The sequence below is a fragment of the Pseudopodoces humilis genome, chromosome 20 (assembly GCF_049639895.1).
Source record: "Pseudopodoces humilis isolate 2021_Gansu_Grassland_sample_001 chromosome 20, ASM4963989v1, whole genome shotgun sequence".
NCBI classification, from domain to species: domain Eukaryota; kingdom Metazoa; phylum Chordata; class Aves; order Passeriformes; family Paridae; genus Pseudopodoces; species Pseudopodoces humilis.
This window is the reverse complement of record NC_142219.1, coordinates 12,614,062-12,631,606: the sequence shown is the minus strand read 5'-3', so window position 1 is coordinate 12,631,606 and position 17,545 is coordinate 12,614,062. Positions and strand designations below refer to the sequence as shown.

The following is a 17,545-nucleotide window of genomic DNA, read 5'->3' as shown; positions in this document are numbered from 1 at the left end:
ATTAGAAGAGCAAGGTGACAGCGCTGGCAGCCAGTGCCTCCAGGCACGAGCCCTCCAGCACAGGGAAAACAGCTCACTGTGCCGGGGAAGCTCAGGGAGGAGGGGAAAAGGGAATGCTGTTGTCAAAAGAGCTGGGAATAGCTGGACTGTTACAGACAACAATGACAGGGATTGTCCCGTCCTGCCACAACCCCAGCAGAGCCACAAGCCAAGGCCACCTGGCCAGGAGCTTCTGTGAGGCCAGGGGGAGCAACAAGGGGATAATTCATGGAAAGGGACAGGGAAGGTGCCAGATGCTTTGCAGTGTCACAGGCCCAACTCAAAATGGCTTTTGCAAACAAAACGCCTGCCTTGGAAAAAGAACAAAAACCAGCCAAAATTAGTTGAGTGACAAAAGTGACATTATCAGTGAGTGATTAAAGAGAAAGCTGAGGAATAATTAATTACGACTATTTCTTAATGCAGCCATAAAGGCTGGATCTGGGATGCTGAAGGGGAACTCCTTGCTGGCTTGAGCTGCCCCTTGGCTTCCACCCACCCAACTGCAGCCCAACCCTGCAGTGGGATCCCCACGGCTCCAGGGTCCCTGTCCAGAGCTGGATTTTCCCTTTCCACTCTACTGCAACAAGAATTCACCCCAGGACCAGAGCAGAGGGCATCACCAGCACAACCAACCCTCCTCCTCCCCCTTGCTCAGAGGTTCCACCCTCCTGCAGTCCACAGAAAGCCCCCAAAAGCAATTCCTCCCTGTTTTTCAAGAAGAAAACAATGGATTGAGGCAGGAGGAATAACCAGTTAACCCAAGTAATCACCCCCATTATCACTGACCCACACCACAGGGTGTTGGTTTTGAAGTGAATCCTCCCCCTGGTCGCACAAGGTGAACCTAAAACCCCAGGAGATTCCATCCCTTCCCAGCAAGCAAACTGCAATTGGTATTTTGGAAACAGGATACTGGTTCCTCTGAGCACTGATCCTTCACAGTCAGAGCTGTGGTGCACAAGGAGCCCCCAGGTCACATTCCATACACAGCCAGTTACAGCTTGTACCCCAAGGGATGAAATTGTGCCCAAATCTGTTGAGTCTCCCTGGATTTTCTGGCTCTCGGCAGCAAGTGCCACCATTTAATTGGATGTTGTACAAAATATTAATTATTCTTGCTCCATTTATGACCTGATAATTCCCTCCTTTCTCTTGTTTTAAGCACTCATCCCCAAATTTTCCTAGACTCAGACATTCACAGAAACGTTGATGTTGGAAAAGACCTTTAAGATCAAGTCTAACCATTAATCTAGAACTACCAAGGCCACCAATAACCCATGTCTCCAAGTGCCACATCCACTCCTCCAGGGATGGGGATCCACCCCTGCCCTGGGCAGCTGTGCCAGGGCTGGACAGCTCTTTCCATGAAAAACATTTCCCAGTATCCACCCTGAGGCTCCCCTGGCCCAGCCTGAGGCCGTTCCCTCTGCTCCTGTCCCTGTTCCCTGGGAGCAGAGCCCGACCCTCCCCGGCTGTCCCCTCCTGGCAGGGAGTTGTGCAGAGCCAGAAGGGCCCCCTGAGCCTCCTTTTCTCCAGGCTGAGCCCCTTTCCCAGCTCCCTCAGCCGCTCCTGGGGCTCCAGCACATTTCCTGCACCACTGACTATCATCCATGCAGCACCTTCAGCTGTCCCTCTCCCAGATGAAAAATTTACTTTCCATCATCCTCCTTCCCTTGTTAGAGGAGCTCTTATTTCTCTGGTTAATCTTGTGCCTGTTTGGTTATTTGGGTTTTCTTTTCAAGTTCTGCTGAAAACCCTGTGAGCCACTGTGGGAAGAGACAGGGCTTCTCTAGGAAAGAGGTCACAGCAGCACACAGAGCAAACCTTCACTCCTTCTTTTCCACTCTGATTATCAATTCCCAGTTTTTCTGCTGCACTGACTCCAGCCTCAGCCAAAGGAACCAGATGCCTCTGAGAGTGGCTGGCAGGTGAATTGTTCTTGGCACAGATAGCAGCACTGACCTGTCCAGTGAACTCCTGGATTTCAGCACCATGAACACCAAAATCACTTTCTGGAATCTGCTTTGGATCAGGAGAGCACTGGAATTACAACACAGCTTCCACCCTCTCTCCTGCCAGGAATCCCCAAGCAAGGAACCAAAAGGAGTCACCAACTCCCTTTCCAAGCAGCCCAAGCCCATTTTGGGGAGTTTTCCTAGTGCTTAAAATACCAGGAACAGATTTCCACCCTTCCCTTGTACACTCTTCCAAAGACCCTCTTATTACAGAGCCAAGAGAACAATCCTCATATATTCAGCAATCATACAATTCCTGGATGTCATGATACTGCTCTAAAAAGAAAAGATAGTTTTGTATCTATTTTTGTATTTGTTTGAAGAAAATCCACCACCCACAGTCACCAAATACAGAGGGTGAATACAGAAATCTGATTTTCAGGCCAGGTAACAACACAGGGCCACAGCCAGTACTGATAAAAGCAGGTGATGGAGCTGAATGTGGACAAATTGAGTTTACTACAACTTTTCCAACACTTTGCAATCCCACCTAGAAAAAGGAATGCCAGGTTTGGCTGAGCAGAGCTTGGTTTGGGATGGGACTGTCCTGTCCTCCTGTCACACTCTGCATGGAGGAATTAAGCACATGTGCTAATTGAGGAGAGAGATAAGCCAGCAGCTCAGCTCTGCTCTCACTTTCTGCCGCTAATCCACGCGGAATCCCTGGGCAGGTTTCTCCCTGGGAAGCAGGATGAGGACAGGGAGCTCAGGTCACATCTCTCAGTACCAAGGTCCCAGGTAACAGCTCGTTACCAAAATACTCCTGACTCCAGAGGGCGGAGGGGAAACCAGAGCTCCCCCATGCACAGAACAGCAAAGTCTCCCACCCCATATTGGTTTGGGGACAGGTTTGCTGTTAAAAACAGACATGAAAAGCAGTCCTGCGAATGGCCACTGTGGGTGCACAGCTCCAGCCAGCAGCTGAGTTAAAAACACTTCCACAGCTGTTCAATTCAGGAGAACTCCTGGGGAAAAAACCCTTCTCATCCACCCCAAAATGGTGACCCAGCAGTGAAGATATGGGCAGCAATTTGCCAGTCCTTCTACCCACCAAATTTCCCATCAAATCCCAAATGCCCTGACAGCACTGAGGGATCACTGATTCCTGCAGAAACAGTGAATAAATCCCAGCTCAGGCTCCAGCAGCTTTGTGAGTGATTCAAGGCTGAGTGGTGCAGTTGACACAACAGAAGGATGGGGACATCCAGGGGGGTGGAAAGCTGGAGAGGGCCCAGGAGAACCTCACAAGGTTCAACAAGTCCAAATGCCAGGTCCTGCATCCGGGTCAGGGCAATCCCAGCTGTGAGCACAGTCTGGGAGAGGAACTCCTTGAGAGCAGCCCTGGGGACAGGACTTTGGGGTGCAGCTGGGTGAGGGCTGCCATGCCCTGGCTCTGAAACCCCCCTGCCCTGGGCTGAACCCCAGCGTGGGCAGTGGCTGGGGGGGGATTCTGCCCCTCTGCCCCACTCAGGTGAGACCCCACCTGCAGAGCTGCCCCAGCCCTGGGGCCCTGCACAGGAGGGACCTGGAGCTGCTGGAGCCAGTCCAGAGGAGGCCATGGAGCTGCTCCAAGGGCTGGAACCAGGCTGGGGGAGCTGGGGGTGCTCACCTGGAGAGGAGAAGGCTCCAGGGACACCTCAGAGCCCCTTCCAGGGCCTAAAGAGGCTCCAGGAGAGCTGGAGAGGGACTGGGGACAAGGGATGGAGGGACAGGACACAGGGAATGGCTCCCACTGCCAGAGGGCAGGGATGGATGGGATATTGGGAAGAAACTCTTCCCTGTGAGGGTGGTGAGGAGAGGTGTCTCTGAAGCAGGCAGGGCAGCAGGCAGTGCCCATGAGCACAGATGGCCACAAGGATGCTCTCTGTGTCCTTTCCCAGAAGGACAGACAGCATCAGCAACAAACCTGCCCCCTCTGCCACCCTCTCCCCACCTTTTGGACTCCCAGAGCCATGGATGCTCCTCCTTGAGGGCACAAATCCCTTCAGCTGCTTAACCACCCTTTGCACTCCTTGGAGCCCACCTGGGCTCTGCAGAGCAGCCCTGGGGGAACACACAGATTCTGGGGATCCCTCAGGATAAGAGGGGGCAACTCAGACAATTCTGCACATGAGCAGACTTGAAAGACTGGGGATTTCTACAGCAAATCCAGAACTTCTTCCCTTTACTTGTAAACATCCAACCCCAGTAGGGGCACAACATCAGGAATTCTATTTTGATTCAAGCCAAACACACAGTCACTCTTTACTATAATTAAAAGATCTCTAATTGGAACCATCAGCCAGATGAACATTAAGGCATAAATTAATTCACTGATGTGCTCAGCTCTACCTCCACAGCACAAGGATTCAGCACCCATTTACAAGGTGTCTTATCCCCTCTGATGAGATCAGGAAAGCTTGGAAAAGCAGGAATCCAGTGCGGAATTTCTCTCCCATCAGCTCCATGGCCTGGACCAGAGCTGAGTCAGCAGAGCCACAGGGAAGCACAGTCACAGCCACAGCACTGCTCTCAGCCCAGAGAGCCCAGAGCCAGAGCTCAGCACAGCCAGGCTCTGCATTTGCTATTTTTATGGGCAGACACAAACCAAAATAGCTGTGCCTGACTCAGGAGGCAGCGTGGCTGACAGCCCCTGTGACTGCTCCACCCAGCACTGCCACAGCCCCACGGTCCCAAAGGGAAGGTAAAGCCACACACCACATCTCCAGGAGATCCTTTCCCACACCACTTCTCCAGGAGATCCTTTCCCACACCACTTCTCCAGGAGATCCTTTCCCACACCACTTCTCCACATCCTTCTCCACACACCCACCCAGCTAAAGGACTCGACAGTCCCCACAGCCCCCTCAGTGCAGCCACGGCCAGCACAGAGTCCCACCTGCCCAGCTAAACAAGCATGCCCAGAAACTCTCCCCTTCTCCTGGATCAGCTGGGCTCTCTGTCAGTATTTGCATATTCCAGAGCTGGAATTTTAAGGGACAGAAAGTTCACAGCTCTTAAAGTCACAGAATGGTTTGGGCTGGGACTTTGAATATCAAGTACTCCAACCCCCTGCCATGGCAGGGACACCTCCCACTGTCCCAGGCTGCTCCCAGCCCCAATGTCCAGCCTGGCCTTGGGCACTGCCAGGGATCCAGGGGCAGCCCCAGCTGCTCTGGGCACCCTGTGCCAGGGCCTGCCCACCCTCCCAGGGAACAATTCCTGCCCAATATCCCATCCAGCCCTGCCCTCTGGCAGCCATTCCCCCTTGCCCTGGCACTCCTGTCCCAAGTCCCTCTCCATCTCTCCTGGAGCTCCTTCAGGCACTGGAAGGTGCTTTAAGGTCTCCCTGGAGCCTTCCCTTCTCCATTTCTGAAGTTTGTTTACTGCAGCTGGAAGCTGTGTGTGCTTGTAGAAGAAAACCCAATGTTAACCCCAGAAGCATTATAAACATTGAAATACAGACTCACAGAATCATTGAAGTATTTCTAAAATATTCTGTTTGTCAAGCCTAGCTGACCCAACTGACCCATTACGGAGCAGAACAAGGTCACCCTGGGGAGGAGCTCTGGACCAGGCACAGGGCTCTGACAGCTTTACAAAGTGTAGCTGTCCCAAACCTACTCCAATAAACACCACAACAAAGGGACAGAAGGAGAGATGCACACAGAAACAGCTCAACTAAATATCTGTGTCATTCATCCACCAAACCTCCCCAAGCTATGGAACACCATCCACGTGGTGCCCAGGCCTCTGACCACAGCATTTACAGCATTCCCAGCACAAAGTCTCCAGGAGAAAGACTCGTCATTCTGCCTTCCAGAAGCAGCATCATTAGCTCATTGTTACTGCCTCTCCACAATTTACAGCCATTCCCAGGCTTTAAAGACCTGCTCAGAGCTGCCCAGGCAGCTGAGATACCACAGGTGCAGCAGGGCTGTGTCCAACCCTTTGTGTCCCTGGGAGACCATCGGCAACTCCCAGCTATGTGTGAAGCCATACCTGGGTGGGTTCTGCACCATTTAACAAGCCCAGGAGAGCTGGGTGACCAGGAGGAACTGGAAGGCTGTGGCTGCCCATCGGGTGCACCGTACCTGACTGGTTGTTCCGCATGCGGATGGCCTTGGCCTTGGCCAGCTCCAGGGCCGTGACCCAGCGCTGCCTCTCCACCTCTGAGTTGGCCTTCAGGTGGTAGGTCCTGCCCCCGTTGGACAGCACGATGTTGCACGAGTCCTCCGTGTCGATGTGGGCCGTGGACAGGTTGATGGTGCCTCGGCACGTGTGGGCCATCTCCGCCTGCGTCCTGCACAGGAACAGAGGGACAAGGAAGTGTCAGTGCCCCTGTACCTGACCCCAGAACGCCTCCAAGGCACTTTCCTGCACAGCACAGACCTGTGGAGATATCCTGAGCTGGCAGCACTCACATCCAATCCACTAAAGCTGGAAAAGATGGACAATCAGAGAAACAAGGACAGGCTGAGGTATTTAGATGGAACAGGTTCACTTGGAGGAGCAACACCCCATCATTCCTTATACATTCACATCCCACTGTGTCCACTGCTTCTGGCTGCCCTAAAAGCAAAGTTACCAACTATGCAACACTGGCTTTCTCATCTCATTACCACTGCTGCTTTTCTCCCTTCTCCCAGCTGTCCCAGCTCCAGAATCCAGCATTTTGTGGCTTTTTATGCCCTCTCCATTCCATCATTGTTTTTGTCCAAGTGTGCTTAGACCTCGTATATCCCAGCCCTGGGGGGCAGCAGGAGCAGGGCAGGGCCCGTCCCCTGTGCTGGCCCTGCTGGGGCACCTCCAGTGCTGGGGCAGCTCTGGGACCCTCCTGACAAGAGAGCCCTGGAGGGGCTGCAGCGTGTCCAGGGCAGGGAACGGAGCTGGGGAAGGGGCTGGAGCCCCAGGAGCGGCTGAGGGAGCTGGGAAAGGGGCTCAGCCTGGAGAAAAGGAGGCTCAGGGGGCCCTTCTGGCTCTGCACAACTCCCTGCCAGGAGGGGACAGCCGGGGAGGGTCGGGCTCTGCTCCCAGGGAACAGGGACAGGAGCAGAGGGAACGGCCTCAGGCTGGGCCAGGGGAGCCTCAGGTTGGACATAAGGAGGAGTTTCTGCATGGAAAGGGTGGTCAGGCCTTGGCAGGGGCTGCCCAGGGAGGTTTGGAGTCCCCATCCCTGGAGGGATTTAACAGCTGTGTGGATGTGGCACTTGGGGACATGGGGCAGTGGTGGCCTTGGCAGTGGCAGGTTAACGACTGACCTCAATGATCTCAGAGGGTTTTCCAACCTCAAGGACTCTGTAATTCCACATGAACATCAGAGCAAGGAGGTTTTACAGGCACAGCCTAGAGCTGCCTGATTCCTGCTTGTTATACAGATGGAAACCACTCTGCCTGACCAGGAACTCAAATCCTCAAACCTCCCAAACATCTCAATGACATCTCTCACCTGCTCTGCCCTGACACTGCTTTGTGGGACAGATTTATCCCAGGGCCATATCCAAACCTGACATGAAATCCTCCTGGTGCCTCCTAAAGACTTCCAGTCTGTGTCTCTCAGCACCACAGGGTAAGTTCAGACCCAGTGCACAGCATGGTTACACTTTTTGTAGGGGACGAGTTGGCCCCAAAGGAATCAAGCCCAGATTTTCATTCCCAAGTGATCCCTTCACACTGCAGCACATACTACATTCCCAGAAGGAATCCCTTCATACCTTGAGAGAGCTGCTAAAATAATTTTTTCTCCACAAAGCGAAGTTCTCCAAGGTGACTGCAATAAATCAACTGCAGATGTTCAAAGAGTTTCCCAAGAAAACTGGGATGTTGCTCTCCCAGCTCCCTTCCCGTGCCAATCCACATGGGAAATCAATTCCTATCAATCAGCACCCACACACGAGGCAGGCATCTGACCCAGCCTGGAGCCAACAGCGATCTCCTATGTCCACACATGGGGAAAGAAGCAGAGGTGCCCTTCAGAGCCCTCGTGGTCAGCTGGATCTGCTTATTCACCGCTCACACTCGGCTCTTGCATAACGTGATCCCGGCAGATTTCCCGGTTCTCCCCTTCCCGCAGTGCTCGGAGCGCTGTGTTTGGAGAGCACCTGGCTGAGGGAGGTTAAACATGGACATGGAGCACACAGAGGTGGAGGCAGCTGAGCCTCCGGGATTTTTTAGCTCTGAGAGGGAGCAAAAACTGCCGGGATTCGCCCTCGAAGAGCCAAAATTAGAGCTGTGCAGGGGAGGCTGGGGGGGGAATGACAGCCTTGGAGAGAGTCCTGGCCAGGACACACCAGAGAGAAAAAATATCCCAAAATACCACAGGGAGGACTAAAACATCCACCAAATCAGCCAGGGGACAGCAAACATCATCATATCAACACCAGTATGTCCCTTTTCCCAGCAGCAAGATCCCAAAGCATCAGGACACGCTCCATGGAAGCCTTGAGTGATTGGCCCAAGGCAACACTGGCCAGCCCAGGCAGCCAGCTCCAGACAGAGCAGGACAGGAATCATGGACAGATATCCCCAAAATCAGGTTTGTGGCAAGACCAGTGCTGTTATGGATGTGCTAAGATCATCAGAGAGAGGATTCCTTACTCTAAAACCACTGATGTCTTTTACCACAATACCAGCAAGACCCTATTTCAGCTCTCCAACCTCCTCTGGATGCATAGGTCCCAATTCCCACATGGATTTTGTCCAAGCCAGCAGATGTTGCTGCTCTAAATATATTTTTTTCCTTTTTTATTTCAACAGAATCATAGAAATTTCAGACTGGTGAAAACCCTGGCATCTCCATCACCTACCCTACCCACCAGCCCAGCACAGCTCTTGTATCCCAGCCACTCACAATGACAGGTTTTGCAAAAATCTTGAAAGATTTTCTTTTTAAAATATTATTTATAGCACTTCTCTCTTTTTTGACTGAAAAAGCTGCTCCAGCTCCTTAACACCACAAATCTAAACACAGAGCTTGACAAGACAATTTACAGCATCAGTTCCTTAAAAGGGCTTCAGTCTAAAACTCGTGGAGTCTGATTTTCAGGGGCTTGGATTCTACAGCCTGACAGAGCAGCTCCACACTGCCATAAAAGAGCAGCAAATTATAATTTAAAGACCTGTTTCCTACTTCTGAAGGGACACTTGAGCTCCAGGAGGCTGCTCAGCATGCCAGTGCTGTGCAAGAGAAAGATGCTCCCAATTTTTAACAACTGTACCAAATCTCCCTGGATATAAACAACAAATCTCCCTGTAAGGGCTCACAGGACAGGTTTATCTACAGACCAAAGAGAAGGTGAAAAAGGAGATAATAAAATGGTTTTTGCCTGCCAGCTCCACAGCTGTGGTTTTGGTGATATCCCAACAGCCAAAGATTGAGCTGTGGATGCTGGGAAGATGCTGCTTACACAGAATCTCTAATTGTAACTGTGTGGCTCTGCTGGAAGTTAACAGGACACAGCAAGGAATGAACAAGCCCAGCTCACTCTGCTCCCAACACTTAACAAGCACAAGGGATGCCCATGGAATTTCTCCTAGAATTTTATTTCCAGCAGCAAGGCTCTGCAGCATTCTGGGTATCCCTGTCCTTCCTGACAGCATCAGGCAGAGGAACCCAGCAGGGAACCAAGACTGTCCCCATGTCCCAGGCACAGCAGAATTACAGCCTGAGCATCCACAGGAGGTCAGGGAGCTCCCAGCAGCCCAGCCCTGGGACCAGAGCATTCCAGCAATCCTGGCAGCTCAACAGCTGCCCCAGTTCAGCCAAGCAGAGTGGGAGTGACACCTGGAGGGACCCTGTGCCATTCTGTCCTGCCTGGGAGCATCTGGCATCTTGAGGGAGCCAGAAACACTCAGGGTAGTGAGGGACAGGTCTCCAAACTGGATTATCCACCTGAAACCCAGCAAGGAGCTACACAAACACTGAGCTGAGGGTCCCCTTCAAAGCTGGCAAGGCCAGTCTCCATTACCAGCTGTGTTCTAAGGAATCTCCACAGAGAAATCCAAAAATAGCTTAAGTTATATCCTGAAATACATCCACACTCTCATCCTACAGATTTCCCCGATTATCTCAAAACCATTGCTTCGCTATGAGCCTCAGAAATCAGCACACCTGATTCTACATCATGGAATCATGGAAGGCTTTGTGTTGGAAGGAACCTCAAAGCCCATCCAGTGCCACCCCTGCCATGGCAGGGACACCTCCCACTGTCCCAGGCTGCTCCAAGCCCCAGTGTCCAACCTGGCCTTGGGCACTGCCAGGGATCCAGGGGCAGCCCCAGCTGCTCTGGGCACCCTGTGCCAGGGCCTGCCCACCCTGCCAGGGAACAATTCCTGCCCAATATCCCATCCAGCCCTGCCCTCTGGCAGTGGGAAGCCATTCCCTGTGTCCTGTCCCTCCACCCCTTGTCCCCAGTCCCTCTCCAGCTCTCCTGGAGTCCCTCCAGGTATTGGAAGGGGCTCTGAGGTCCCCTTGGAGCCTTTTCTTCTCCAGGAGAACATACCCAGCTCTCCCAGCCTGTCCCCAGGATCTCAAACACTGAATTCCCACCTTATCACTGTTTGCTGGTGTAAATGTAGATCACTGCAGGGCTCACACTCAGCCACTTCCCCAGGACAGGCTCACAGAAGCACAAGGGGAGCAGGAGAGACCCTTAAAGACTCAGAAGGTTTTGTCTTCCTTATCCCAGTGTCACCCTGGGCTTTCACTCCCTGCTGTTACACCACAACCAGTGAAATTTGGGCACTGAGGGGTTCAGAGGCTGCATCTGAGCCCCCAGCCTCAGACCACACACTCCAGGAACTTCACCCCAGTGTTACCCAGGAGCCATCACATCTCAGGAGGAGCCAGAACAGCTTGTGAGCAGCCTCTGACTCTGCCTCGTCTGGGAAAGCAGCACCAAGTGCTCCAACAGGGACCTGCTGGGAGCTCTGGAAGAAGCAGGAGGCACCAGCAGCCACACAAGACCATTTGCAGGGCACCACTCAGCTCCCTGGACACTGCTGACCCAGCAAGTATTTCCTAATTTAAACAGCATTTACAGAAAAATCTCCTGCTGTTGCTGCACAATCTTAGGGTTTTTTTTTTTTGCCTTACATAATGATCTAAGTTGTTTCCCAAGGAAGTTTTGCTGTCCAAGTTTGGGGGTGTGAGTGTAGATCCAGCAACAGCTTCCCCTGCACGACCAGACAGCTTCCTGCAGGTCCCACACTTCAGCTGGATGGGCAACACAGGGGCAGAGCCAGCAGGGATGCCCCCAGCTCCTCCTCTCTTAGGCAGGATTTAAGGAGAAAATAAACATCTGAAGAGCTGGAAAAAGCACAAACTGTCAGGGAAGAGAAGGAAATTGCTTGTGGTTTGGGGTGGGTTTTGAGTCTCTGGCTGTGAGGTACAGAGACCTCACAGCAACATCCATCACTACACACGTGGGATGGAGCTGGACACCAATCCCAGGCTCATCCCTGGAGCTGGCAAATGGATGTGTCAAGGGATTTTCCCAGTGAGCTCCACCACCACACTGTATTTGGAACTCAGAAACACTTTCTGGCTGTCAGATCTCAACAGAATTACAAATCCAGGCTCCTGAATTGCTGCAGATCACGCCCAAAACCCAACACAACACAGCCAGGAGCAAACACACCCACCCACAGCACAAACCCAACAGCTTCATGAAACACAGAGGAGCTTTGGACAAGAGCCCAGAGGGACAAGGGGGAATGGCTTCCCACGGACAGGGGTAGGATTAGATGGGACATTGGAAAGAAATTCTCTCCTGGCAGGGTGGGCAGGCCCTGGCACAGGGTGCCCAGAGCAGCTGGGGCTGCCCCTGGATCCCTGGAGGTGTCCAAGACCAGGCTGGACGGGGCTTGGAGCAGCCTGGGACAGTGGAAACTGTCCCTGCCATGGCAGGGGTGGAACAAGATGATATTTAAAGTCCCATCCATCCCAATTTATTCCATGATTCTGTGACACCCTCGCTGCTTCTTACACCACTGACCTCTCCAGACTTGGAGATTAAGACCTGTTTTTTTCTACTGTTTCTTTTATGGATTAAGTAGAAACCAGTTTATAAAACTCATTTCTTCATCATACTGGAAAATATTGTACCATTAAAGGCTCTGCAGCCATAGAGGAATATTTATACCCGTGGCCAACTGGGAAATGCTCTTTGGAGTCAGGTGCAAGGACTGCTGCAGGCAGAGGGAAGGAAAGAAATCAAGGACAGGGAGCAGACCAGGCAGAATTGGATAATTCAATAGCTGAGGACATTCTTTTCTTTTCTTCCCAAGAGTGGGAGGCAGCACAAGAGATGCCACAGCCCTGAGTCCCTGCTGTGCCTGAGCAGCACAGCTCACTCTTCCTACAGGAACAAAGATTTCCATGCAGAATTCAGAGCCTAGCACAGCCACCTGTGCTTAGGCTGAGCTCTCCCATTCCTCACAGCATTCCCACAGGGCGCAGGGACAGGAGCTGCACTCCCCATTGCTCACTGCCAATAAAAGGCTCTTGTGCCACCACCTCCTCCCAGCGTCACCCGCACCAGACAACAGCTCCCACTTCCAGAGCATCCGTGCCCACATGTGGTGTTTGAATTCCTGTCACCCCCACCCCACACTCCATCCCTGAAGAATCAGACACAACGAGCCCACCCACACAAGTGCTCCAAGGCACATTTCCCAACAAACTGACATTTCCCATGTCCTTGGTTCAGTTTTGGGGGGTATAAAGCCAGTGAAATCTCTGCTTCCCTTTTAGGCATGAGAAATTCCAAAGAGCACTTGAATTTGAGCTCACATGCATGAAGTCAGGGCAGGGAACATTGAAACCAACCCTCTTGGGGTTATTACTCTCCCTGGGTTCAAGGAAAAAGGGATTTTATGACAATTCAATTCCAGAACTCAAATACCCAAGGGGATGCAGGTGTGTGGCTCCAGAGGTATTCTCCCAGTGAGTTCAGCACACAACAGCTGGTTCAGCAGGGCTCTCACAAACCACAAGCTCTATGTGACAAACAGCTCAGCTTTTCCCTTTGCTTCCTCTTTTCGCCTTCCCCAAAACCAAGAAAGCACAAATCGACCCCAAACAAGCACATGGCAAGTGTTGGGCTGAGATTGCTGAAAGAACACGTGATTTAAATCTATTTAAAGGCCAACTAATCTGCAACTGGCTGCAGTCAGGGTGGGCACAGATTGGGAATGATCAGGGTTAAGGGAAAGCCTGCAATCCTGGCTGCAATCCTGGCTGCAATCCCCACCAGCCAGAGGGATGTCTGAAGCTCGGGTACTCACCACCTCCACAGATCACAGGAATATTCCACCACAACCTATCCAGCAGCTTCCCAAGCTGGTTTCCAGGACAAACCCCTGCCCACACTGGGACCCAACACCAAAGAGCCTCAGCAAGACCACCCAAGCATGATTTAAGGAAGATTTGGCCATACAGATCTTCTGTAAGTGAGCAATAAGCACAGCAATCTGGAGTTTACACTCCATTCTCCAGTGCTTTTCCACTTCAATTTGGCTGCAATACTCACCCCAGTGAAGGGGCAAGGAAAAACCTGGAAGATACCTTCTGCTCCAGATCATTAACAAACAGCCCTTGTCTCTCTGTGCTTCAGAGAGGGGAAAAACCTCCAGAGGAGCTCAGGACAGGCAATTTGTCAGACAAATTCCCTCAGAGCCACAGTGCAGGACCTAGCACTGCCTGCCAGGAAGGTTCCATGAAACATCTCAGGAGGATGAGACATTCTCCCAATGGCAGCACTTCCTGCTCAGAAGCATCTCCGATGTGACTCCATCCAAACAATCCCTGCTGGGGGAGTGCAAGATGTGCTCAGGGCAGGAAAACCAACATTGCCAAGCTGAAAGGGCTCTGAAAAACAACACCCAGGCTACCCCTCACCTCTTTCCTAAATAAAATCTAGCTTGAGCTGCTGGGTGGCTGAGGGGCACACAGAGAGCAAGCTCCTTCCAATATACAAGGGATCCAAGCTGGGTGCCAAGTACAGGGGTTCATTTCCTGAAAACCTGTGTAAAACCTGCAAAATGCAATCAGACCTCAAAACCTTTCCCTGCCAAAATCAGAATCACAGCAAAAGGCACCGTTCCCTTCCCCTCATTCCATTGTCCCCATTGTTCCATTGAGGACAATGTTGTTTCTGCAGTGCTCCCAATGACAAGACTCCCACCCCAAATACAAAGACACTCTGAAGTCAGCCCATCCTGCTGCACTTCTCTGGCATTGCCTTTTACACCACACTCCTGCTTCTCTCATGTGCACGGTGCTGGTTTTCTGACACCTCAGCAACAGCCAGGAGATAAACTAAACCATAGTGCAGGTATCAGCAGATATGGGTGGCAAAGAGACTTTGTGTTGGAGTTTTTATGGGAAAAATAAATAAACAAATAAATTAATTAATGATAAAACTAATGTTAAAAGAATTACTAGCAAGCACTCCCACTCCTCCCAGCACTTTGTGCTATCTCCTCTGCACCTCTGGAGAGGCTGGTGTGGCCCTGGCTGACAAGGGCCCTGCAAACATGGGCACCCAAGAAGTTTCTGGAGGCACTGGTTTGAGGCTTCACCTGCTCCACCATCCCCCAGCTCTGCAGGGCACCAGCAGCTCCCTGAGCTGGCATGACACAGAACAACTCCAGCTCCCACCCAACACCGCTGTGGCTCCCCAAAAAAGGGCTTCCACTCCTTCCCTCCCTGCAAGAGCAGAATTAAAGGAACTCGGCGTGGGGAAAGGATCTCAGTACGTGAGCAGAAGGAAACGCCCCGGGAGCGTGTCCTTGGTGGCAGCTGACCCAGCACAGGGACACTGGTGTCCCTCACAGCCCAGAAACCAAACCACCGGCTCAGCAACTTCGGTAAAACTGCTGAGCAGGGCTGAGGGGAGCTGGATCCTGGGCATGGAGCTGGGAATGGCTGTGGGGAGCTGGGAATGGCTGAGGGGAGCTGGGAATGGCTGTGGGGAGCTGGGAATGGCTGAGGGGAGCTGGATCCTGGGCATGGAGCTGGGAATGGCTGCAGGAGCCATGCTCTGGGCATGGAGCTTCCAAAAATGCCAGAGGAAGCCCCCCAGTTGTGCCAGTTCATTGTTTAGTTTCCAAACTAAAATGCCGAAGATCCAGAAATGGAAAATCCCACCAAGACTTTGGTGCAAAAATCCACCAAGCCTTTCAGCTACGCTGAGCTTATCACATCAGTGATATCACATCAGTCATGAAAGGTCTGGTCCAGATCCCATCACCTCCACGGCTAGCAGGATAATCCAAGACCTGGGCCAGGCCTGACTCACGAGCTCGGTGGCTCATTTGTAAGCAAGAATGAACAAGGAGTGACCACACACAAGGTTCATTTGACAAATGCTCTTTACTACACAAGAAATAATTGTACTGAAGCAGATGAGGGCCTCAAGCAGTCATTTTTCTCATTACAGCCTTTGCTTTCAAGTTTTTACTGGTGCTTCAGCCCTTGGGAATTGCGTTAAATGATCAGCATAAAGATCAGCCACAGTCAACTCGTGTTTTATCTTTTCTCACCAGCACAGCCAAGGACATAATACCACACATGGCACACAAAGTCAACATTAAAACCCAATTTTTATTCCTATCCCACCAATTCCTATCTCATTTACAATATTCAGACTGGTTAAAAAACCCTGGTTTTCCAGACTACAGACTTGAGGGATGTATTTGCTTCAAGCACAGGACTTATCCCATCTTTCCTGAGATTGAGGGTGGGTAGAAGAGCTCACTTCCAAGAATTTTTCCATGCTGCAAGCATCTCTCTTTTCTACAAGCTACTGTCAATGTTAATGTTTTCAGTACCAAACAAATTTCCCTCAGAGACAGCACATGAACTACAGTCTGTGACCTCAAACATCACTCTAAAATCATCACACTCCTGACTTCTTGCCAGCTTTCAAACAATGCTCAATTATAGCCCAGGATCTCTGTGTGGATGAGGTGTTTCTTAGGGATAGATATCTAGATGCAGAATCTCCTTCTGGATGAAATATTCCTTAGATATCCGGATGCAAAGCCTACATGGTTGCATAAATATACATTTTCCTCTATTTTAAGGCATGAGATGAAAGATAAAACTTCATATTTAAAAGCTGAAGTGTTGCTTCTCAGCCCTTGACTATGAAATCCTCAGTTCAAGAACCACTTTCCTACATGTTTATGTGGAGGCTGGTTTCAGGTGTGTGTCCAGCACAGACATGGAGAGAGGTTCCTTCAGCTCCATCTTCTCCCTGAACAGGACTTGCAGCTGCCTCTGCTCAAGGCAAACACCCCGTATCAGCCAACAGCAGCAACTTCTGCAGCCTCCTGTGACACCCAGAACTTTATTCTGTGACAAATCCATGCTCAGCTCGACAGTCAGCATATCCTATTTCTGGGAGCAGTGGCCAGTGGAGGCAGCTGCCTGCTTCCAGAACGGATTCCAGGGGGCAGGAAATCACTACTTGAGAGCAGAAGGAAGGGATCATGAACTTGAATACTGCATACAAGGTGCCTCTATGACCTCCACTACCCAGGAAACGATCAGCTGATCCTTGCAGGACATGCTCCTGAGGAGTGTGGATGGAGGTCAGCAATCCTGGGAAGAGCAGGTTTCCCATAAGAACTGAGGAAACAGAGGGAAATGCAAGCAGCACAGCAAACCATGTCAGCAGTGGGAGTGCAAGGGGCAGTGTGGCACAGTGCAAGACCTTTCCCATCCCTTACAACACCACCAATAAAATATGTTGGCAGCTGGCATTCCAGATGCTGCAGATGCCAAGAGTTTTATATAGAACAGAAATCAAGAGTTAACCACTTACTGGGCCATGACTGGGGCTGAGGGTGCTTTTGGATCAAATCCTGCAGGAGCCCGAGTGACCCTGGCCAGTAACTCAGGGACAGTCCTGGCACATCCCAGCTGCTTCACTGTGACACCCAATGTCCTTCTGCACTGAGTCCCAGGGCCAGCACCAAGGGCAATGGCTCCCACTGCCAGAGGGCAGGGCTGGATGGGATATTGGGCAGGAATTGTTCCCTGGCAGGGTGGGCAGGCCCTGGCACAGGGTGCCCAGAGCAGCTGGGGCTGCCCCTGGATCCCTGGCAGTGCCCAAGGCCAGGCTGGACATTGGGGCTTGGAGCAACCTGGGACAGTGGGAGGTGTCGCTGCCCATGGCAGGGGTGGCACTGGATGCGATTTCAATTCCCTTCCAATCCAAACCATTCCATAAATCTGTAATCCAAGACATGCTGCTCTGGGATCAGTGTTCAGGGCTGCGTATCTTCTGCAAAAACCCCACAGATATTGACTGTGGGTTACCAGGAACAGCCAAGAGGGAAGGCAAAGTCATTGACCTTCACAAGGGAGGGCTCTCACACGTAGAAAGGATGAATTGCAGTTTTCAGCCAATTTCCCAAGTGTTCAGACCAGACTCTGTGTTATTTCAGTGCATTGTGTTGCAAGACAACTTGTGTGGTGCAATAAATGCTCAGAGGTTTTA

At 51.6% G+C, this 17,545-nt stretch overlaps 1 protein-coding gene across 4 annotated transcripts in view; it reads right to left on the bottom strand.

Annotated features, from left to right (window-relative positions):
* Positions 1-17,545, bottom strand: part of OSBP2 (oxysterol binding protein 2) — a 90,869-nt gene that overhangs the window by 59,323 nt on the left and 14,001 nt on the right. For all 4 annotated transcript variants that reach the window (XM_014253976.2, XM_088065093.1, XM_088065094.1 and 1 more), the window contains one exon: positions 6,131-6,339. In XM_014253976.2, coding sequence (XP_014109451.2) covers positions 6,131-6,339 — 209 coding nt within the window. The remainder of the gene's footprint in view (positions 1-6,130; positions 6,340-17,545) is intronic.